General features: G+C 43.4%; 1 protein-coding gene across 1 annotated transcript in view; it reads right to left on the bottom strand.

The window, feature by feature from the left end:
• PSTPIP1 (proline-serine-threonine phosphatase interacting protein 1) overlaps nucleotides 1-23,115 on the bottom strand; it is a 97,970-nt gene extending 74,855 nt beyond the window's left edge. The window contains exon 1 of the mRNA XM_044981185.1: nucleotides 22,915-23,115. Coding sequence (XP_044837120.1) covers nucleotides 22,915-22,947 — 33 coding nt within the window. The 5' untranslated portion in view covers nucleotides 22,948-23,115. The remainder of the gene's footprint in view (nucleotides 1-22,914) is intronic.
• Nucleotides 23,116-24,836: the final 1,721 nt, after the last annotated feature.

Genomic DNA, 24,836 nt, shown 5'->3' with positions numbered 1-24,836 from the left:
CTGATGTCTGATAACGCTTGTACTTCTCAGTCCTCCAGCAGTATGCCTACTCATTCTCAGCTTCTTGCACCTCTTACTCCTACTTTCTATCCTCTGGCTCCCTCTGGCCTGACTGGAGTGAGCCCTTTTATAGCATCAGAGAGGCCTTAATTAGAGTCAGGTGCTTAACTGCCTCACCTGACTCTTAGCAGGTTAATTGGAGTCAGGCGTTCTCATTATCCTGGAGCAGCCCCTGCTCTGGTCACTCAGGGAACAGAAAACTGCTTATCCAGTGGCCAGTAGATCTCCCTTCGACTACTCTGCTGTTCCCAACTGGCCTGGGTCTATCACAATATTAATTTGACAGTTTCATTAACCCACTTTCAGATGCTACTGGTTTTCACTGACTCTAAAGCCTTGAAATGAAGTTCCTGCACATTGGGCCTCATTGTTACTCCATCTCTGTTCTCACTGCAGAAGGTGGGGTGGAGAGAGGGGATGCAAAGGTGACTTTAATTTTCCTTTGCTCTCCCTGTATTCTGGGGCCCTTTAGGGGCTTCCCTGACCCTCAGAGTCAGTCAGAGCAGCTGCAAGATTACTCTAAATTGACTTTGTTTCCAATCACCTCCCATAAGTCATGGGAAGTGAAGAATGGCTGGAGCACAGCAACACATCTCCTCCAGACCCCTGATACTCTACCAGTGCTGGAAACTGGGATAGGAGGCTAACATCATGGTACTTTTGCAGAAGCTCTTTGCTGACCAGGGAGGCCCTTTTCTGCAGAGTATATTTCCTTGGGGCCCTCTCCACAGCTTTTCACCCCCTTTCTGATGCTGGAGTGATGCATAGGACACAGGTCACAATGGAGATTTGGAGCCACCAACCTCGTATGCTGTCCTGCACTACGACACTATCAACTCAAAGGTGTTTTCAAAAGACTTAATCTAGAAAAATTCCAATTTTCTTAAATAGTGTGTCCTGAAATGTGTGTTAAGTCCTTTAGAAATTGTGATAAGGGATTTTCTGTTCACCTGTTCTGGTTTTTAAGGATCTTTTCAGCAAAGAAAAAACTGACTGATAGATCATACAGGTGAAACAGGGAAACTGCACATTTTATCAAAGGCTGACGTAACGGGGAAGGGATGCAGATTGGGATAAGTAAAGAACACAGCAGAGATCTTCTGATCAATTTGAATTCAAATCAGCAGGGCCAGAGGGCACTGAAGGAATTAGCTGAAGAAATCTCAGAGCCATTGGCAATAGTATTTGCAAATTCATGGATGACAGGAGAGGTCCCAGAAGACTGGAGAAGGGCTAACACAGTGCCCATCTTTAAAGAGAGGAAAAGGGAGGAGCCAGGGAACTATAGACTAGTCAGTCTGACTTTGTTACCTGAGAAGTTACTAGAGCGTGGGGCAGCTTTAGCTTTTTTGCCGCCCCAAGCACGGCAGGCAGGCTGCCGTCAGCTGCTTGCCTGTGGGAGGTCCCCGGTCCCGCGGATTCGGCAGCTTGCCTGCGGGAGGTCTCACAGGGACCAGCAGGGTGCCCCCCACAGCTTGCCACCCCAGGAACACGCTTGGAGCACTGGTGCCTGGAGCCGCCGCTGACTAGAGCAATGTATAAAACATTCAATTTGCAAATACCTGGGGGATGTAGGGGTAATCACTAGCAGTCAGCATGGATTTACCAAGAACAAATCATGCCAAACCAGCTTGATTTCCTTCTTTGACAGGGTAACTGGTTTAATGGATAGGGGGGATGTGTTGGACATAAGATACCTGGATTTCAGCAAAGCTTTTGACACAGTCCCACATGACATTCTGATACATTCTGATAAGCTGATGTCAGATTGGAAGGAGGTCTCAAGTGGGGTTCCACAGGGATCTTTTTTGGATCTGGTGTTGTTTTAACATCTTAGGCCTGGTCTACACTAGGACTTTAAATCGAATTTAGCAGCGTTAATTCGAATTAACCGCTCAACCGTCCACACTAGGAAGCCGTTTAATTCGACCTAGAGGGCTCTTTAGTTCGAATTCGGTACTCCACCCCGACGAGGGGAGTAGCGCTAAATTCGACATGGCTATCTCGAATTAGGCTAGGTGTGGATGCAAATCGAACTTACTAGCTCCGGGAGCTATCCCACACTGCACCACTCTGTTGACGCTCTGGACAGCAGTCCGAGCTTGGATGCTCTGACCAGCCACACAGGAAAAGTCCCGGGAAAATTTGAATTCCTTTTCCTGTCTGGACAGTTAGAATCTCATTTCGTGGTTGGACATCGGGGCGAGCTCAGCAGCACTGGCAGCGATGCAGAGCTCTCCAGCAGAGGAGTTCATGTAATCTCTGAATAGAAAGAGGGACCCAGCATAGACTGACCGGGAACTCTTGGATCTGATTGGTGTGTGGGGCGAGGAGTCTGTGCTTTCGGAGCTGCGCTCCAAAAAACGGAATGGAAAGACCTACGAGAAGGTCTCCAAAGCCATGAGAGACAGAGGATACAGCCGGGATGCCACGCAGCGCCGCATGAAAATCAAGGACCCCAGACAAGGCTACCAAAAAATCAAAGCGGCAAACGGACGCTACGGAGCCTGCCACCACTGCCCCACCAGCGACCATGGACTCTGACGATGGGACAGTGTCAACGGCCAGTTCCTCGGCGATGTTCACGGACAGGGAAGATGAGGAAGGGTTTGTGGAGGACGAGGCAGGCGACAGCGCTTACAACGCTGGTTTCCCCAACAGCTAGGATCTCTTCATCAACGTCATGGAGATCCCCTACCAACCCTCCCCGGCCATTAACCCGGATCCTGAATCAGGGGAAGGATCACTCGGTAAGTGCTTTAACCATGTAAACTTTTATTCTTAATATAACAGGAATCTGAAGTATGTGAAAAGGAGGTCTCTCTATATATGGGGATAGAACAGAAATCCTCCTGGGAGATCTCCACGAAGCTCTCCTGGAGGTAATCGAAAAGCCTCCGCAGGAGGTTCCTGGGGAGAGCTGCCTTATTGGGTGCTCCGTGGCAGCACACCTTTCCGCGCGAGGCTTTCATGAGGTACTCAGGGAGCATTGCCTCCCCGAGCATGGCTGCATAGGGCCCTGGTTTGTGCTGGCTTTCACGCAGCATGCGCTCTCTATCTCCTTCAGTGACCGTCCTCAGGGTGATCTCGCTCGGAGAGTCCTGCATCTAATTAGGGGAATTACTGTAATGTTACGCCTGGTCCAGAGTATTTTTCAAAAAACTCCGGACAGACGGCATAGCACAGACTCAGCACGCTGCTGCGTGACGAGCGTAACGGAAAGCCAAAGAATCAAATGGACGCTCATGGAGGGAGGGGGGACTGAGGACGCAAGGTATCCCACAGTTCCTGCTGTCTCCGAAAAGCATTTGCATTCTTGGCTGAGCTCCAAATGCTTCTAGGGTCAAACACAGTGTCCGCAGTGGGTCAGGGCATAGCTCGGCAATTTACGCACCCCCCCTCCACCCCCAGAAGTGAAAGGGAAAACAATCCTCTGTTGACTCTTTTACATGTCACCATATCTTTACTGAATGCTGAAGATAGATGCGATGGTGCAGCACTGAACACCGACATCCTCACTCCCCCCACGCTATGGATGGCTGATGGTACAATAAGACTGATATCCATCGTCATCATCAGCCTATTGGCACATGGGGCAGTGCAAAAGGACTGGTAACCATGCGTACTAGCATCAGTGAGGTCGATCAAGGGCGCCTGGCCCTAATTTTTCCTGGTAGATGGTGCAGTATGGCTGGTAACCGTCCTCATCATAGCAACAGGGGGCTGAGCTTCATCAGCCCCCACCCTTCATGTGTAAAGAAAAGATTCAATTGCCCCTGGACTAGCAGCAGGATGCTGGGCTCCTCTCCTCCACACTCCTTAATGTCCTATCTGGACTATCATAGCAACTGGAGGCTGCCTTCCACTCATTTCTCACTAACAAGGCACTGTGTCTTATTCCTGCATTCTTTATTACTTCATCACACAAGTGGGGGGACAATGCTATGGTAGCCCAGGAAGGCTGGGGAAGAATGGAATGAACAGGTGGGGTTGTTGCAGGAGCACCCCCTGTGAATAGCATTCAGCTCATAATCTATGCAGGATCTGACACAGAGCAGCTGTACTCTCTGGTTCTCTGATACAGTGGTTCTCTAGTACACTTGCCCATATTCTAGGCAGGACTGATTCTATTTTTACATACCAAAAAGGAGGGATTGACTCAGGGAGTCATTCCCAATTTTGGCTTTTGCGCCCCTGGCTAAGAGCAGCCAGGGACACTTATGACAGCAGCAAATGTTGTAGTGCAAAAGGACTGGTAACCATGCCCATCTTATTACCAATTTATGGTATGGTAGATGGTACAGTATGGCTGGTAACCATCTCTGCTATCATGCAAAAGCAAAAGCATGCTGCTGTGTAGCACTGCTGGACCGCCTCTGTCAGCGGCATCTAGTACACATACGGTGACAGGCACAAAAGGCAAAATAGGCTCCATGGTTTCCACGCTGTGGCGTCTGCCAGGGCAATCCAGGGAAAACGGGCTTGAAATGATTGTCTGCTGTAGCTTTCCCGGAGGAAGGGATGACTGATGACATTTACCCAGAACCACCCACGAAAATGGTGTTTGCCCCATCAGGCACTGGGATCTAAACCCAGAATTCACAGAGACAGACTACACTGTGTTCATTGTTCGCCAAAATTTATCTTTGCAAGGAATTCACTCCCTTTTTCCCATCACAGAGCTTCGACTGTCTCCAGACCTGCCACAGCATCCCCCTCACAGAGGCTGGCAAAGATTAGGCGGCGAAAGAAAAAGACAGGGGACGAGATGTTCGCTGAACTTATGGGGTGCTCCCAAGACGAGGCGGACCAGCAGAGCCAGTGGAGGGAGACCCTCTCTCTGTACCAGCGCTCACACAGCGAACGGGAGGAGAGGTGGCGTGAGGAAGACAAGCAGTCGACTCAAACACTGCTTGGACTAATGAGGGAGCAAACGGACATGCTCCTGCACCTTGTGCATGTTCTGCAGGACCTCAGGCAGGAGGACAGAGCTCCCCTGCAGTGTATCTGCAACCGCCCTCCCCCGCCACAAAGTCCCATACCCCCCTCACCCAAAATAACCAGAAGGAGGGGCGCCAGAGGCCGTGTAAACTGTCACTGCACCCCAGCAGAGTGCTCAAGTACCGAAAAGCTCTCATAGCCTAATTTTTGAGAAGTCCTTTCCTTCCCGCCTCACCCAAGCCCCCATCCCAGTTTCATCCCCTAACTGTCTAGTTGATAATAAAAAATACTTTTCTGTTAATTACTTTTTCCGTCATGTTCTTTTAGAGGAGACTGTGTTTGAAGGGGGGGAAGGGGGTTGGTAATTTGACAGGACAATCACCTTTACCAGGGTACAGACATGGGGGCAGGATCAGCAGCAGGTCACACACACACTGCAGTCAGTATGCACCCTGGTCGGTATGGGAGGTGGTTTGCAGGTTCTGTGTGGGTGGGGGGGTACGTGACTTTGTAGCGGGGGAGGGGGTTACAGATCTCATGCAACGGTCCCTGTCCTGGACCACAGAGCCACGCAGCAGAGGAATCTGTATCCGTCCTCCCCCGCCAAAAGGCCACATAGCCCACGCACACGGAGTCCCAAAAAGGAGGGATGGCAGGCTCCGTTGAAACATCTAGTCCGGCACTGCAGACCGCTCTGGGAGCAGGAGCCTGTCATTCCTCGAGTTTACAGGCGGTCTTTACATCACCGCACACCCTACCCAGCACAGTCCGTGTCCCAGTTTCAACCCTGTAACGCAAAGTCATCAATAAAGAAACCTTTGTAAAGTTACAGTGGAACATGTATTTTATTTTTATACGTGTGTTGGAAGTTGGGGAAGCGGGGTGGGCGGGGTATGTAATTGCAGATGCTAGTCAACAGTAACTTGGTAAAGAAACAGGGGCAGGTTCAGCTTCTCTGTAAAGAAACTGAACAGTCACAGGTCACGCTGCTCACTGCTCGCTGGTACTTGAAGAGTTCCTTGTCGCTGTGCAAGGTGCCTGCACAGAGCTTCATGAGCCAGGGCATTAGTGGGTAGGCTGGGTCCCCGACGATCACTATAGGCATCTGCACATCCCCAAGACTTATTTTGTGGTCCGGGAAGAAACTACCTTCCTGCAGACGTCTAAACAGACCAGAGTTCCTGAAAACAAGCACGTCATGAACTTTGCCTGGCCACCCGACGTTGATGTTGGTAAAACGTCCCCCATGGTCCACCAGTGCTCGCAGCACCATTGAAAAGTAGCCCTATTTCTCAGCAGCTGACTGTGGAAGAGGTGGACGATAAGGTGCGAGGAGTTGACAACGGCCATAACTGCAGCGGGATCCGTGCTCAAAGTGCTGTGGCGCCTGCGCTGTCACTGAGCAGAAAAGTGCACGAACAGATTGCCCGCAGGCGCTTTCAGGGAGGGAGGGAGGGAGGGCGTGATTGACGGTTCAATGATGACAGTTACCCAAAACCACCCTCGACACATTTTTTCCCCCAGCAGGCATTGGGGGCTCTACCCAGCATTCCAATGGGCAGCGGGGAGTGCGGGAACTGTGGGATAGCTTCCCACAGTGCACCGCTTCCAAAGTCGACGCTGGCCCCGTTACTGTGGACTCAGACAGTCGAATTAGTGTATTTAGTGTGGATACACAAATTCGACTTATAAGGTCGATTCCACAAATTCGAATTAAGTAGATTCGAAATAGTCTTGTAGTGTAGACGTACCCTTATTAATGACCTAGATGTAGGAATAGAGAGCACACTGATCAAATTTGCAGCTGACACAAAGCTGGGCGGGGTTGCCAATGCTTTGGAGGATAGAGCTAAAATTCAGAGGGCTCTTGATAAATTGGAGAACTGGGCTATAGACAACAAAATTAAATTCAACAAAGACAAATGTAAGGTGCTACACTTAGGGAAGAAAAAACAAATGCACAAATACAGAATGGCGGGTAACTGGCCTGGCAGCAGCATGGCTGAGAAGGATCTGGGGGTAGTGGTGGGTAACAACCTGAACATGAGTCAGCAATGCAATGCTGTTGCAAAAAAAAGCAAATGCAGTTTTAAGTTGCATTAACAGAGGCATAGCTTGCAAACCGTGGGAGGTGATAGCACTGTTCTATTCGGCACTGGTTAGGCCTCAGCTGGAGTACTGTGTCCAGTTTTGGTCACCAATGTATAGAAAGGATGTAGAAAAACTGAAAAGGATCCAAAGACAAGTGACAAAGATGATCAAAGGGATGGAATGCAAGCCATATGAGCAGAGACTAGAATAACTGGGTATGTTTTTTTAGTTGGAGATTAAGGGGGGACATGATAGTGGTCTTCAAATACTTGAAAGGCTGCCATAAAAAAGATGGAGAAAAGTTGTTCTCTCTTGATACAGAGGGCAGGTCAAGAGGCAATGGGTTCAAACTACTGCATAGCAGATTTAGATTAAATCTCAGGAAAAAACTTCCTAACTGTAGGAACAGTAGGACAATGGAACAGACTGTCTAGAAAGTTGTGGAAACTTCTTCACTGGAGATTTTCAAAAGGAGGCTAGATTGCCACCTGTCTTGGATGGTTTAGCCACTACAAATCCTGCCGGATGCTTCCCGGGACGGGAGCCACCCCAGGTGAGCGCCGCCGGGACTCCCCACCTCACCCCCTGGCAGGTCCCTCTGGCTCTTAGGGTTGGGGGGCTGTGCGTGCTGCCAGCGCCTGCAAGCCCTGCTCCGCAGTTCCGGCAACTCCCATTGGCGCTTTTCCCAGCCAATGGGAGCCATGGAGCTCGCACTTGTGGTGGGCGCAGCATGTGGAGAGTCTGGCAACTCCCCTCGCCGCTCTCACCCTAGGAGCCAGAGACCTTCCAGCAGGACTGGTAGGGCAGGGTGCGATAGAGTGAATGTCTGGGAGATGTGTGTGGGGTGCTGGGCTGTGAGGGTGTGGAGGGCGCTGGGCAGAGGGGGAGTTTGTGTGTTTTGGGGTGCTAGACAGTGGGGGCCTGTTGGGGGTGCTGGGCAGTGGGGGAGATCTGTGTGTGTCAGGGCAATGGGCAGTGTGGGTCTGTGTGGGCATTGTGTAGTTGTGGTGGTGGGGCTGCGGGGAAGGGCAGTGGGAGGGAGGAAGGAAGGGAGGGAGGTGAAATCTGTGTGTATTGGAAAACTAGCGAGTGGGGGGTTCTGTGTGGGGTGCTGGGCAGCTGCGGTGGGGTTCTGGGCAGAGAGGCGTTGGGCAGGGTGTGTGTGTGTGCACAGCACTGTGCATTTATGGTGGAAGGGCTGTAGGGGGGCTCTGGGCACGGCCAGCTCCAGGCACCAGCAAAGGAAGCAGGTGCTTGGGGTGGCCATTGGAAAGGGGCGGCACATCCGGGTCTTCGGCGGCAATTTGGCGGCAGGTCCCTCTGTCCCTCTTGGAGCGAAGGACTTGCCGCTGAAGAATGAAGCGGCGCGGTAGAGCTGCCGCCGAAGTGGGGCAGCAAAAAAGCTGGAGTTGGCCCTGGCTTTGGGTATAGTGGATCCAGGGGGCGCTGGGCAGGGGAGCTGTGTGGCACAGCATGGGCCCACCCGCAACAGGAGGGGGCACTCTGGTAGCACAGGGCCAGATGGACCAGTGTGCCTCTGGCTCTGGTTGGGGCTGTGCACCTGTGTCTGTCTGTCCCCCCCGCTCACTCAACCAATGTGTCCTGATATTTCACTCTTGCGATCTGGTCACCCTAGTTACAAATACCTCAGGAATAGAGGTTGTTTGTAACCCAGAAATGATTGTAACTGAACAAAACATTCTGGTGGTTCTTTCAAAAGTTTACAACTGAACTTCGATTTAATGCAGCTTTGAAACTTTACTATGCAAAAGAAAAATGCTGCTTTTAACCATCTTAATTTAAATTAAACAAGCTCAGAAACAGTTTCCTTACCTTGTCAAATCTTTTTTTAAACTTTCCCTTTATGTTTAACACAGCACTGTACTGTATTTGCTTTTTTTGTCTTTGCTGCTGCCTGATTGCATACTTCCAGTTCCAAATGAGGTGTGTGTTTGACCAGTCAGTTTGTAACTCTGGTGTTTGTAACTCTGAGGTTGTACTCTACAAAAATCAAGACTCTTTTGCCAACTTCTTTTGTTTAGAATGATTATAGGGGATTACCTACAGCTACAGTTTGTGCAAAATGTTGAGATAAATGAGATTTTCAAGGTAGTGGTGTTCCTTTAAACTTTTCTGTCATCAGATGACTTATGCCTCAGCTTAATCAACAAACCAAGGTTGTCCGTTGCTGGATAATCTAAAGACAGAGAAATCTGACTCAGTCACTTCCACCTATTTGTTATGGAATGAGGCCAGAGAGTAGTAGTGTTTTTCTGAGGGCATTTTGGTTTCTGGTAGATACATGGGCTAAAGGCTAGGTCAAAGGTTGTTCAAGCATATTATTAGATAATATTTATTTAATCACGTAAGAGAAATTGAAAATAAATTTTGGGGAAGACTCTTGGTCTCAATTTAACTCCTGTTAATAGTGAATATGCAGATATTACAAAACTCAGGCCAAAAATCATCCCCACATTTATGTATCTGTTCCTCCCTGTTTTATTTCCAGTCTCTCTTTTTAGAAAAAAATCTTCTCCTGTCTTCAGATACACGTTTGGCTCCATCCTGAGCTGCAGCTGGCGGCGGGGCAGCATGAAGCAGTCGTACAGTTCTGAGCAGCTGAGGTGTGAGGGCAAAGGTACCTTTTTACACCTCCTTAAGTGGTCAGCCTGAGCATACGCTGAACTGTCTCTCGATGTAATTTAGAGCATCCTGGTCCTTATGTAAAATAGATACTAGACTTTCAGAGATCCATAAATATATTATTTTTAAGTAGCCAGCCGGTGCCACTGTTGTGAGACAGACATGGCACCTCTTTGGAGGTGAAATTTTCTATTTCCATAGTGCTTCAAGCACTTCCTGGCTTGAGGAGCAAGAGACAATCAAGGGTTTGAACTGAGGATTCCCCCTGTTAGCATGATAACAGTTCTGAGACAGCAGGCTGGCTGCAGTAGTAGTTTTGAGATTTGAGACATCATCAACTGAGGACTAAAAATGAGACCACTCAATTCCCTTGAATTTACAAACCTAAGCAGGATTTGATCCCAGATCTATAAAGGTTTTGGAAACTATGTTAATCCACTATAACAGGTACATGCCTCCTCTCTCTCCTCGCTAACAAACTTTTCTGTCAATTCTTCTTACAGTGCTTTTAAGTACAAACTGCCTCTTCACATTGATTCACTTACTCCTTCCTGAACTTGTTTCACTTTAAAGTCACACAGCCATTCTCTAGGCCTTTTCCCCATCTAAGCCTCAGTTTTCTCAGCGAGAGGTTTGTGTGTGATAGATCTCCAGATATGAAAGGACACATGTTTAGGAAATTTTCTCCATTCCTTGTTGTATATGGGAATGAATTCCTCTGGCTCCTAGCAGAGATTATCCACATGGCTAGATAGTCCTCTCAAACCACAAAATCCACATTTAACTAATGATCTTGATCTTCCAAATAATTTTCAACACATCCTGTTACTCAATATGATGCAATATGTCAACTCAAACTATCAGGATGGTGTGTCACAAAACCTGAAAAATTGTGAAATCTGATGACAAAAAGAAATTGCTCACAACTAACAAGTGTTCCATGAAAACATGGAACATTCTACTGATACAACGTTGCTTTTTCAGGCAGAACCTGCCTACTATCCACACACAAATTGTCTTACATTGCTTTCTCTTGCACCTTATCCCAGAATAACTAAACTGCTTTGGAACGGACAGCTCTGTTTTGGTAGGAAGTTTCATATGGACACATCCCCATTCTGATACAAGCTATGATATAAACACTTTCATATTGACATAACTGCATCCATAGTAGTGATCACACTGTATTGGTTTGAACAGCAAAAACTATTGTTTAGATCAGCCATTACTAGCAGGCATAGTGGCATTGTGAATAGTCTCATTGACTCAGAGCTGCAGCTCCATCTAACTAGAATGAAATGCCTGTTCAACTGGAAGAGAAAACCAGACAATGTTGATCCTTAGGAAACTTTCTCTTTCGCCATAAGCCTTTCTGGCATAAAACAAACTGATGCTGTAACTGGTCAGTCCTGTCTGCTCCATTGTATGTCATGCTGTAAATAACTGCAAGATTGTCTGACTGTTCTCCCCCTGTGACAGCCGCATTTCATGTTGCTCAATCTCCTGAGGCTATCCCTCTCAGCGCACTCTACTCACTGAGTAACCTCTCCCTGTGACCAAGTCTCACTTGATTATTACCTCTTTGGTCTAATTTCAGTTGTTGGGTTTAGCATGTGAGTGCTGGGTGGAATTGGTGTTCTGTGATAAATTTTGTGTTTTGTGGATACAGGCTAACACAGCTACCCCCTGATACTTGTAATATACAGTCGATCAGGCTAGAGGATCTGGTGGTCCCTTCTGGCCTTAACCTCTATGACTCTCCTACTGTTCCCTGAGTTGCTCGGAATTGCGATAATAGGATAATAGTATGGAACTATGTAACCAAGTGCTTGATTTTTGCTACATTGAAGTCACTTGGAGTTTTTATTGTTTGTATCACAGTAGTGACTAGAACCCCCCAATCAAGGTTGAGAGCAAGATTAGACTCCAAATTTGTATTTGTCCTTTGTTCCTTTTTGTTAAGGAGAGCCTAGCAGAGAATTCCAATCACTGCTTCACATGTGAGGCCTCCTTGAGGTGTTCAGGATGGAATGAAAACACAGCTCAGAGCAGGAAGAAAACATTTTGTCAAGAACAAATCATGTCATACCAACCTAATAGCTTTTTTTGACAGGGTAACAATTCTTATGGGTGGAGGTGTGTGATAGATATGGTATATATTGTCTTTAGTAAGGCTTTTGATACTGTCCCACATGACCTTCTCATAAACAAGTTAGGGAAATACAGTCTAGATGGAGGTACTATAAGGTGGATGCATAACTGCTTGGAAAACCATTCCCGAAGAGTAGTTATCAGTGGTTCACAGTCAAGCTGGAAGGGCATATTGAGTGGGGTTCTGCAGAGAATTGGTCCTGGGTCCAGTTCGGTTCAATATCTTTGTAAATGATTTAGATAATGGTATAGAGAGTACACTTATAAAGTTTGTGGATGATAACAAGCTGGGAGGGTTGGATTAAAATTCAAAATGGTCTGGCTACCTGGAGAAATGGTCTGAAGTAAATAGCATGAAATTCAATAAGGACAAATGCAAAGTACTATGCTTAGGAATGAACAATCAATTGCATGCATACAAAATGGGAAATGGCTACCTAGGAAGGAATACTGTGGAAAGAGTTCTGGGGGTCATAGTGGATCAGAAGTTAAATATTAGTCAACAGTATAACACTGTTGCAAAAAAAGCAAACATCATTTTGGTGTGTATTAGCAGGATTGTTGTAAGCAAGACACAAGAAGTAATTCTTCTGTTCTATCCCACACTGATAAGGCCTCAACTGGAGTATTCTGTCCATTTCTGTGTGCCATATTTCAAGAAAGACGTGGACAAATTGGAGAAAGCCTAGAGGAGAGCAACAAAAATGATTAAGGGTCTAGAGATGTAACCTATGAGGAAAAAATGAAAAAAATTGGGTTTGTTTACTGTACCCTGAAGTGTCCTGCCCTCTCCTGAACAATTCAGAGAAATAATAAGGTTCATTTGTTCCTCTAAAGACACAAAAACACATCCCAGTTTATCAATGTAGCTGAGATGAATACATTCTTCCCTTGAAACACCTCACGGAGTTGGTTTATAGTAAAATAAAATGAATTTATTGACAATAGAACATAGGTTAACTGATGCTAAGTAAAAGAAATAAAGTTAGAAAGGGTTACAAGTAGGGCTGCCAAGCAATTAAAAAAATTAATCATGCGATTAATTGCACTGTTAAACAATAATAGTATACCATTTATTTAAATATTTGTGCATGTTTTCTATATATTCAAATATATTAATTTCAATTACAACACAGAATACAAAGTGTACAGTGTTCACTTTATATTTATTTTTTATTACAAATATTTGCACTGCAAAAAACAAAAATAGTATTTTTCAATTCACCTAATACAAGTACTGTAGTGCAATCTCTTTATCATGAAAGTTGAACTTAAAAATGTAGAATTATGAACAAAAAAACCCTGCATTCAAAAATAAAAGCATGTAAAACTTCAGAGCCTACAAGTCTAATCAGTCCTACTTCTTGTTCAGCCAATCACTCAGACAAACAAGTTTGTTTACGTTTGCAGAAGATAATGCTGCCTGCTTGTTTTTTACAATGTCACCTGAAAGTGAGAAGAGGTGTTTGCATGGCACTGTTGTAGCTGGCGTCACAAGATATTTACATGCCAGATGCACTAAAGATTCATATGTCCCTTGATGCTTCAACCACCATTCCAGAGGACATGTGTCCATGCTGATGACAGGTTCTGCTCGATAATGATCCAAAGCAGTGGGGACCGACGCATGTTCATTTTCATCATCTGAGTCAGATGCCACCAGCAGAAGGTTGACTTTCTTTTTAGGTGGTCAATCTTGGGTCGAGTGCTGTAACTATCTTTAGAAATTTCACATTGGTATCTTCTTTGCATTTTGTCAAATTTGCAGTGAAAGTGTTCTTAAAATGAATAAAATGTGCTGGGTCATCATCCGAGACTGCTATAACATGAAATATATGCAGAATGTGGGTAAAACAGCAGGAGACATACAATTCTCCCCCAAGGAGTTCAGTCACAAATTTAATTAACACATTATTTTTTTTAACGAGCATCATCAGCATGAAAGCATGTCCTCTGGAATGGTGGCCAAAGCATGAAGAGGCATATGAATCTTTAGCACATCTGGCACATAAATATCTTGCGATGCCAGCTACAATAGTGCCATGTGAACACCTTTTCCTCACTTTCAGGTGACATTATAATTAAGAAGGGGGCAGCATTATCTCCTGTAAATGTAAACAAACTTGTCTGTAAGACTGAGTGGATTTGTAGGCTCCAAAGTTTTACGTTGTTTTGGTTTTGAGTGCAGTTATGTAACAAAACAAAACTGCATTTGTAAGTTTCACTTTCATGATAAAAAGATTGCACTACAGTACTTGTATAAATTGAAAAATACTATTTCTCTTATCATTTTTACAGTGCAAATATTTGTAATGAAAATAATATAAAGTGAGCACTGTACGTGTTGTATTCTGTGTTGTAATTGAAATTGATATATTTGAAATTGTAAAAAAAATCCAAAATATGTACTAATTTCAAGTGGTAATCTATTGTTTAATAGTTCGATTAATCACAATTATTTTTTTGACTTAATCACGTGAGTTAACTGCGATTAATCGACAGCCCTAAGTACAAGAAGATAAAAGTGTAAACATCTAAATGTCTAAAACTTAATCTAGCAAGTTTTGGTTCCAGGGTTTGCTGGAGGGAGGGATAGCTCAGTGGTTTGAGCATTGGCCTACTAAACCCAGAGTTGTGAGTTCAATCCTTGAGGGGGCCATTTAGGGATCTGGGGCAAAAATTGATCCTGCTAGTGAAGGCAGGGGTGCTGGACTCAATGACCTTTCAAGGTCCCTTCCAGTTCTAGGAGATTGGTATATTACCTATTACCTTTGCTTAGGATGGTCTTTCTCACCCACAGTCTTCCAGCAAGATGGTGACTGACTCTTTTCTTGGTCAAGATCTCTCCCAGAGGCCCAAGGGTGCTGGTGTCTTCCTCTTCATAGATGAAAGAGAGAGAACTTGAGGTTCTCTGCCCCTTTCCTTTATGGTCCAGTGGACCTTTAAAGTGAATTCTGAGGGTTACCCTTCAAAGTAAAATGTCTTCATGCAGTAAAGAAGGCAACCTGGAGTCTGAGGGTGAAAGAGGCTCCATGATTTTCTTTCCCCATGTGTTTTTGCTGAAATCTAAATTGATCTGTTTCCTGCCATCCCCTCCCCCTGCTGTCTTGAGGACTCTGTTTACTACTTATATGTAAATAGAGAGAAACACATATTTCTCTGTTTAGGATAGACTTTAACAACTTTTGCCTAGAAAGGGCTGTCTGCTTTTGAGCGTGTGCTAATAACATCATACAGGGGGAATTCATAACTGTACATATGATGTTGTTACATACATTTCACTATGATATTATTGACCAGCAAGTTACTAGTTTTCATATGATACCTCACCAGGCATTTCTGTACAAAGAGTATTACAATGGTGTATAGGGTGTGAATTCAGGGGTGCTTTCAGTCACCACCAGCCAACCTGCCCCAAGGTTTGAAAAAGCTGGAACTTTACAAATCTTTTTTTTATTTGCTCTTGCCTCTGGATAGAGGAACAAGAGCTGATGTCTCTAAACCCTTTTTAAACTCATGCTCTGAATAGCTCTTTGCTACTGAGTTTTCTAAGGCAGTATAGCAATTTGCTCCTGTTTTCCTTTAAGACAAAGATAAGGATGCTTTAAGACTGCTCAGCTGCAGCCATGGAACTTTTCAATTTCTGAGATTTGTCCAATGAGGTTTCTTAACACATGGAAGCAGAACTGAATTCCATTTCTAGTAAAGAGGTAACTTTTTAAGGAACTAAGAAACTGCTGGAACTTGGATGCATATTTTCAACATTCTTTTTCTTTTTTTTTCTTATCCTGGACCTCCAAAATAACACTGAATGACTACAGTGCTGGGTTATGTACCTTCAGTGTTTGACTCAGCCCAGATGGAATCCTGAAGTCCTTATGGAATAGTATTGTCAGCTTTACATTATTTGACTGTAGTTGCTGAGAAATGTTTTACAACAAAAAACAGATGAGCCGCCTGAGATTAAGCAAGTGCATTACATACCATCTGACAGTTAGAATCCACCTTGCTGCACTATGGCATGAAAGTAAAACCATAAAATGACATTGGTGAGATAAAGACAGAGGAAGGAACCAAAAATCTGCTGTTTCCTAGGCAACCTGATGTGCCATCCATACAAATGCCCAGTGAGTGTCAAAGAACATTCCACAGCATCTTCAAAGCAGTACAAGGGAACATGACCCTTAAGTTAGGTGATGTAAGACATTTTTCTCGCTACTTCTCTTGAATCATTGCAAACTTCAGTGAAGCAGGTATGTGGCTGTGCTACTATGATCCAATCATGGCAAAGTGAGACATGAGGTGGGGAGGAGAAGGTTAATGATGCAGTCCACAGTGGGGGAAAAACTTTGAATCTAATTGATCTTTGAATCTAATTGATTTTACTATATAGGAGAACAAGTTTCCCAGCCATGGGTCAACGGCATTTGTACAAAGTTATGCCAAACTAATAATAATTGAAATTTGGATGTGAAGAGAATGTAGGAAACATGAGTAAAGAAAAGAAATTGCCCATTTGTGTCCAATAGAGTGTGTAGAATTGGGAGAGGTTTGTCATTTTGAGTCCCGGCATGAACTGCACAAGCTGTGACAACTAGAAGATCTGAGTGGTGGTGGCAGAATGGTAGTGGTTCAACAGTATTCAGTAAGAGCTCCATGGCTCTTGCTCTGAACTTGAATATTCTTATGGTAAGATATTCTTGTTGCAAAACACTGAAAATATTGTTTTAATTTGAAGTAACTCTTCCTATTACTGTCGCAGCCTCCGTCCTGCTACATTTGTTTAAACGATTGAAAAACTTTACTGTGTAGATGTCAAATAATGTTAACAATTCTTATGTTAAACTTCCAAACTGGGTTTACAGTCTCATCCACTGGCTTCTCCTCCTCCTCCTCCTTCTTCTTCTTGAATCATTGAAGTCACTTTTGAGCAGGATAGCGGTTCTCCAGATTAAGCTCAGGAAGCAGAAGCAGTATGATTGTAGACTGTATTCTCAGTACCTGCACTTTTTATGCATGCACTCACTGTTGCGGTAGAGATGTAGGTCAGAAAAGGAACCATTAGCTCCAGTCTATGTTTAACAGCTGGTGTTGACTGTCTATTATTTCTCTTCAAATTAACTATCCCCAAAATAACTCGAGCACTAGTCTCATATGACAAGATTATTTGTTCATCAAAGGGATCCTGCAGACTATAGATTACATTTTAGCACCTTTTTTGATGGCCAACATACAGTACAACCCCAGATGTATACCATCAGACTAGTTCAATTGCTCACTTTTGTATTCCAAAAGCATAGACCAGGGGTGGCAACCTTTCAGAAGGGCTGTGCCGAGTCTTCATTTATTCACTCTAATTTAAGGTTTCGCGTGCCAGTAATACATTTTAAAGTTTTTAGAAGGTCTCTTTCTATAAGTCTATAATATATAACTAAACTATTGTTGTATGTAAAGTAAATAAGGCTTTTAAAATGTTTAAGAAGCTTCATTTAAAATTAAATTAAAATGCAGAGTCCCCCGGACTGGTGGCCAGGACCCGGGCAGTGTGAGTGCCACTGAAAATCAGCTCGTGTGCCGCCTTCGGCACCCATGCCATAGGTTGCCTACCCCTGGCATAGACAATGTGTCCCAGCATTTTCCTGGCTTTCAATATTTTTCTTTTTATAGCGTCTGGACACCCACAGCAAAGGCGTTCTTCATTAGTTCAATGTTTCCCTTTCAAAGCTTTCATAATGCTGTTTTTGAAAATTGGCAGATGGCCCTTTTCATTTGTTGATTACTCTATGTATTTTTTTTTATTTTACTCCCTTTAGAAAGGCCCAGACTCCTCTTAAATTGCTTTGGGGACTCACTATCCAGTCAAAAACTGGGCTCCCCAGTTTGCAATAATATTTCTGTGCTAATGAAATGTTTCTGTTCCCCTTGAACTCAACTCGAGTCTGCTGAAACTCTGACTGTATTGAATTACTATGCTGTATCTACAAATATTAAAGCTCATAAGACCACTGTGAAATGGACAAGTGCTATGCTTGTTTTCCAGATGAGTAAACAGACTAAGTGACTTGCCTACAAGGTCACAAAGCGAATCTATAGAAAAAATAGAGAAGAGACCCAAGAGTCCTACCTTCCAGATGCCTGCTCTAAACACTGGCCTGCACTACACTTCCAGATGCTTTATTCTAATAATTTTCACCAAAAGAAATCAAAACAATATTAGACTGAACTAACCCGTTCTTCTAGTGGCAGGAGGAATAAGCTTCTAGGAGCCAACAAACTCTATCTGTTACATGTGAAATCCAATGCACTGAAAATGTACTACTAACCTAGTCCGTTGTGATGAAATAAAGCTAATATAGCTAGACTATCCTGAGATGGAGATCTGCACAACCATTTATTTTGTTCTTCTGCACAGGAAGGGTCACAGATCTTATTCAGTGGGTTTCTAGCCTCTCCCTTGCTGCTGTGGAGACAAATTAAACCCTGCAAACTGTGGCTGTGTCTTTGCTGGGGGTGGGGTGGGGTGGGGTGGGGGGGATGACAAGTGCATTTTTACAGAGATAGCTACTGCAATGCAAAATCCTAGTGGAATTAAGCCACAGGTAGCTTTTACTTCAGCGTAGAGAGTCTAGATCAATACCAGGTGGCAGCTGAGCTTCATGTAGCTACATCAAGGTGTTTGTATCATTCCTACATATAAATACAATTTTCCAGCTCTTTATTATTATTATTATTATTACTTATGATTACAGGAAAGTAGGCAAACATCTTGAGTGTCTAATGGTTTCACCGTGTAAAAAGAACCTCCTTGTAAAATAAAATATCAATCAGAATAGTGTATACTAAGTATTGTGTCTGTTAAGTCTCTCAAACAGTTTTTATTATGCCTGCGGAAATGCTGGACTCTTAGGTTTGTTTCTGTGCCTGCATATCATGGGCCACAGGCTCATTAGAAATGAAAACTTTTACTTTAGCCATCTGTGTACAAATAGCATACCTGTGTGCAGAACTATTGAGAGCAATCACAAAGCCAAAGTAATGTTTGAGGTTCACCTAGGCAGTAGATTTTGCAGTGTATCTTGCACAGAATGTATTTAACGTTACGAGAGAGTGGAATCAGCTTGTTTGCCAGTAAAAATTGCTAATACTTTTCACTCTGAACGACCAGAAACTGAGAGTGCTGTGCTCAGTCCAGGGTTGGGAAGCAAGAACCTCATGTTGCTGGTCAAATTTTCAATAGCAGGTAAATGATTTATGACTAGGTCCCACATTTAGGAGCTTCAATTCCAGTGACTTTCAATGAGATTTAGATTCCCCAGGGCCTGATTCAAACCCCACTGAAGTCAATGCGAAGACTTCAGTGAACTTGGGATCATGCCCTAGGTGCCTAAGTCACTTGAAAATGAGATGTAGGCTCCTAAGTCACTTGGGTGCTTTTGAAAATTATATTCTGTCTTCCAAGATGATTAAGGAACAGTATTGAAAGGTGCCAGAGAAAGCCATATCCAGTTCCTGGCCATAGTTAACTGCATTACAAGGCTTTGATGGTGGGGATGAGCGCGTCAAAAGAAAAGGAAATAGGGCCTGCTCCTGCTCCATTGCAATCAGCGGCAAAGCCCCAATTGATTTTAATGGATCAGCATCAAACTGGGGTGAGGACGAAAAGGTGACCCTCAGAATTCCTAGCAGTGAAAAAACAATGGAAAGAAATCCCAAGTTTGTAACCATAAACCCTTATTGCTTGTATCTCTGCCCACTAACGTAACCCTACAGAAATGAAACTCAGCTGGTACAGCTAACACAAAGTTATCTTCTACTATGTATGTGCTGGTGAGATGGAGAGAGAATGGCACTGCTACCTTGGTATTACATAGTAATTATAAAGCATTCACCTGCTAGCAAATGCTCCACTTGAGTTAGCAAAATGGTTTTGTAGGTAAGTGCCTATTTTCTCACCCTCAAAACATCCCAAATGGTGTTACTCTATAGATTGGAGCATGGGACACTTTAGCCAAAAAAGCAAATTTTACGGAGGGTTTAATCAAATTCCCTTCAGCAATTGTTGAGTTTGTAGAGAATTTTAAAAATACTTCACATTTAAAAAAAATTCTAATGATTTTTGTTTTCCCCAAGTCCAGTTTACAGCAAAAATGGCTGAAGCGTGAAATTTAGCAAAGTCATTTCTGTGCTAAATTTTCCATATGGTTGACTCGGGGAGGAAATGAAAAATTGAACCAGTTGAAATGATTCATTTTCCGGAAAGAGGGCTCAGCTTTAAAAGTATGGGCAACACTTAAGAGGCAGGTTGAACTACATGTTTTCTCTACTCAGCCCTAAAGACACAGATCTGCTGCTCTCAGGTCATGTATTCACTGCAAAAGAGTGTGTATGAGTGGGTGTTCTGTAATATAACAGTTGTTAACACAAGATAGCTCCCTCCATATAGAACCCTAGTGGAGACAAGGTACGGTTAATTTTTATCTCCCTGTCAAAGTCAACCCCAGTGAAGGGTACAGTGTTGACTTCAACTAGCTATGACAAGCTAAAAGCTATCTTTGCCTCAACTCCCTCAACTTAAATCCTAGTGTAGATGAAGCACGGATAGTTTTTACCTCATAATTGCTAGCTGAGGTGAATAGTATACCCCTCACCTGGGGTTGACCTTGACAAGATACATTGAGATAAGAACTATCTTTGCCTTGTCTCCACTAGGTTTTTAAGGAGCTATCTCAAGATAGCTACCATGAGGTGAAAACCATCTTGTTTTGTCATGAAGACATAGTCACAGCTGTTGGGGCCAGTTGAATGTGGGAGATGAATCTCTCATTGAAAGAGACGCAGCAAATCTCTTCCAAAACCTGTCTTGCTATTGGACATAGCAGAAACTCATGGATGGGAAATTAACTGCTGATCCTGTGATGTATAGTGTCTAACTGTGAGGTGTTGCACATTGTGCAATATCCTATACATTCTAAGTTTTTATTTTAGTTTTTTTCATTGTGAAGATACAGCCACCGGATGTGTTTCTACCTTATTAACTATGCCCTGCAAAAAAACTCTTTGTAGCCAAACAATAGCAAAAACAAAGGTATGTTCACTTTAAGGAGGTGTAAACTTCAAAGCCTAGTAGGAATTATTCAAATACTAACATTCCAAATACAGGCAATGGGTTTTTACCGGGAAAAAACACAACCAAAACCTTGCTAGGAACAGATTATCAACTGGTGTAAATTAGCATAGCTCCATGGACTTCCACAGAGCTATGCTGATTTACTCCAACTGAGGATCTGGCCCCTAGAAAGTACATGCAAAAAAGAAGTATTATGCAAAATGTAAGTTGCATGGTTCAAAAAGAAGTCTCAAAATGCAGAAGCTGAAGTTCCTACAGTAGCGCTGACTAGCTACATTTCCCCATTCTGAATATTACACTGTACATTTACCAACGTTAACAGAAAAACAGACCTGGAAAATCTCTTCTAGGTGCACCCAGGACTGCGTTAGCATTACAATAGGAACTTTAATTTTTGTATTTTCGGGTTCTATTTTAACTGCTCAAAGCTCCTTCTGTGGGAAAACCTCCAGAGATGATCGAAGGGAGGAAAGCTCACCAAGGGAAACCATTGGCACCCATGCCAGGAAAGAGTCCAGTGGCTGGCCCGCGGAACTGTGGATTCTCCAATATTCACTGGAGATCAGGATCATCTGTGCAGAAGGCCTGTGCTTCAACAATAGCTCCAGCCAGGGCCTGCTGTGTGCCTCTTCTCCAGTAGCCAGGCTTTGCAACTCTCATAGAGACAAGCTGCTAAGGAGGTGGACTCCCTTTCACGAGTGTAATTGCAGGGAAATGGAGTTTGCCTACTTTTCATTTGGGGAATATGGAGTTTAGGTTAGGTTAGCTATTTCTATTTTTTTTACCTCTGCACCACTTCTCTTTTTTCCTTATCTCCCCACTCCGCTCTACCCATGGTCCTTCCCCTCCACTTCACCCACAGGGCGTTCATTGTGCTGTGGGTGTGGCATGAAAGTTAACACAGCATCAGGGTTTAATTAAATGTTAAGTGGATTCTCCGCAGGCTTGGTGAGGGGATGATGGGGGCAGTGCACTCATCTTCACTCCCTTCCAACATGTAGATTCCCGATTCTTTGCAGGTGCTTTCCAGGGCTGGGGGAGAGGCAAGGAGGGAAAGCGGGGTGGGGAGGAAGTGTCATTTTCAGCCTGTAAGCCACACAGCGTTGGTTGTTTTTCTTAAAGCCCCAGCTCCTACAGTCACGGGATTACTTACAAATCTCAGTTTTCATTTAAAAAAACAAATTGTTTCTAACCCTTGTGTTTCCACAGAAGAGATTGAAAACAAGACAACTAAAGGCTCAGAAACCAAAAGGCAAATTAATACCCCCCCCAGCTCTAAAAATTATTATTACTGAAATTCTCATGATTTTAAGTCCATCTCCATTTAAAAAAAAGGTGTGGGGGGGAAGACCTTGACTCACAATCTCATGGTTTGGGATAGTGAGCCCTTAATGCAACACGAATGCCCTTCTGCATGTTTAAGTTACATAAACACACAGCAGGTGGGTGCATGGTAAGGTTCGGTGTGGGGCTGTTAGTTCGGCTGAGGCTTGAAAAATTCTAAAAGCAATTATTATAGAAAGCATAATATCATTAGCAACAGTTCACCTGCCCAGAGTAGCGACTCTCTAACTCCAACAATTCACTATAAGCAAGTGGTCCTGGGGCTGCATGACAAACTAAGCCTTGATTCTTTCAAAAGGGTTTGAGTACTTAGTTTAGAAATAAAGCATCAGAACCTCACCTGTCATATAGTCCAAGTCGACCATAACTCTTTACAATGTGTCTTTCTTTCAAAGGTTAAATGGTTATCATAGCAAACAGTATATTTTTTGCGGTGGGGGGAGCTTAATCTTCTAAACTCAGTTTGAAGAGTGAATCATAATTAAATTAATAGAAAATCCCTTCAGATGTATAAATGAAGGTATAATACAGGAAATATAGAGGAACTGCACACTTACCCAAAATGCATCTTTGAACTGCAGCTGTGTCATGCCTATTGATTTATCGAGGGGGGGAAAAATCCTTTAACAGGTTTGCTCTGAGAGCGGAGTAGCAGCGGCACTCAGCTTTGCTGCTGTTACTATACACCAGCTAGAGCAGAAAGTGAAACACTTCCACAGTCCTGTCTCTTTTAAAATGAAAAACAGCACTGGGCAGTTTGAGGAAGCTCCATCTGCTACTGTGAAGAGAAAAAACCTCACTAACCAAAAAAAAAAAAAACAACCCAGCCTAGCCCCAAACCTGTTTCTCTTCTGGTAAACAGTTAATATTGAAATGAGGAAGCAGAGGGATGTCAAATGATGTCAGTTTGCTCCTTGCCATGTGTGCACGTGAGCTACTGGCGCAAAAAAAAAAGAAAAAAAGTGATCACAGGATCTGATCAACTACACAAAGAGAGAATGCAAAAAAAATAATAAGGAAACCAGCATAATAGAAAGAGACAAACCAGGGAGGAAATCAGATTAAAATAGTCGCATGCTGAGGAGGCATTGCAGAAAAGCTCATGCACCGCATTTCTTTATAATCTTTTTGGCAGAAGTTCACACACACACAGGCACAGGAAGTGTAGCTGCAAAGTTACATTTTGCAGCCCCTTAGCAGGACTGAGGAAATCACAATGTCTTCATATATATTTTTCTCTGATTTGCAAACTGCCTTCATACAAATGTCTTTGTGACTATTTAAAAAAAAAAAGGCATGCACACTGACATTGGAATGCTAATCCAGAGCTTCCTCCTGACATCATTGTGTAAGGAATTTTAAAATGTGATGATTCAGTAAAATGAGTGCTAGGAATGCACCCTGTGTGATCTGTCAAGTCATTAGCAAATAAAATATTAAGGGAGGCACTGCCTTATTTACTAAGAAGCTGGATAAGTGAAGTCTAGAAGTAAACTCCAAACTCTTTAAAAAGTGATGAGTGAGTGAGAGGTTAGTTAGAGTTAACAGCTAACCAGCACAGAGGTCTGAAGCTGTTAACCATGTTTTGCTGGATTGGAACCAGAGTGCTCAGAACCTTGCAGGATGGAGTCCTAAGGGAACCGTTCTTCTATCTCAGTTGTTAGAGAGAAGCTACATATGGATGAACAGATTTGACATACTCCATCCAGCAGAAAGCAGTCTTACATAGCACAACTATACAGGATGAAATATCTGGAAAAGTATTGCTTAGCCTGGCAGATGACTGATATTAATAAAGTACATATAGGCTTTGTTATGCAAGGAAGGGATAGATGCATTTCACTGCCATATTAACAACAATTTAAGAAAGCTATTAGCTGTAGACTCTTCAGTTTCTCGTTTAAACTTATGTGCTGTGCTATTATAATGAATATTTAGATTGAGGCTACTGTGTAATGAGGATAAATAGCATTCGTAGTCTGAGGCTCTTGAAAACTGCACAAAAAAGTGCTAAAGTGCATTATGTGAAACGATTTAAGCAAATTATTATGCGCTCCACTTCCAAGGAATTTGTCTTATACAAATAATTGTTTGTAGCTGTTGAAAAGTAAATTGAAACCATGTTTCTAATCTCAAAAAGACAGCAGGTGTTGATTAACTCTGCTAGTGCAGATGCAAGCCCAGGCAAGGTAGCCGATTCCTCAAACTCCTTAGGTGAAATAACCTAAGGTAAAAATTTGGCCATCCAAAAGTTTCCATTTAACATCCTTAAATAAGTGAAGGAACAGCAACTCCTTTCTATTTAGCATTTTCTCAGAAGAGGGATGAGAAGTAATAGCGGAGGAACAATAATCTACCTAAATTTTGGGGAATAAAATATCTTTTAAAAAACAAGCCAGAATCATACCACCACGATGGATCTTTCATGATAACAATTGCATTTCAACAGTAAAGACAATGAGAATGTATGCCTCTCTGA

This window comes from Mauremys mutica, chromosome 11, assembly GCF_020497125.1.
Source record: "Mauremys mutica isolate MM-2020 ecotype Southern chromosome 11, ASM2049712v1, whole genome shotgun sequence".
NCBI lineage: Eukaryota > Metazoa > Chordata > Testudines > Geoemydidae > Mauremys > Mauremys mutica.
This window is presented reverse-complemented; position numbering and strand designations above follow the sequence as displayed.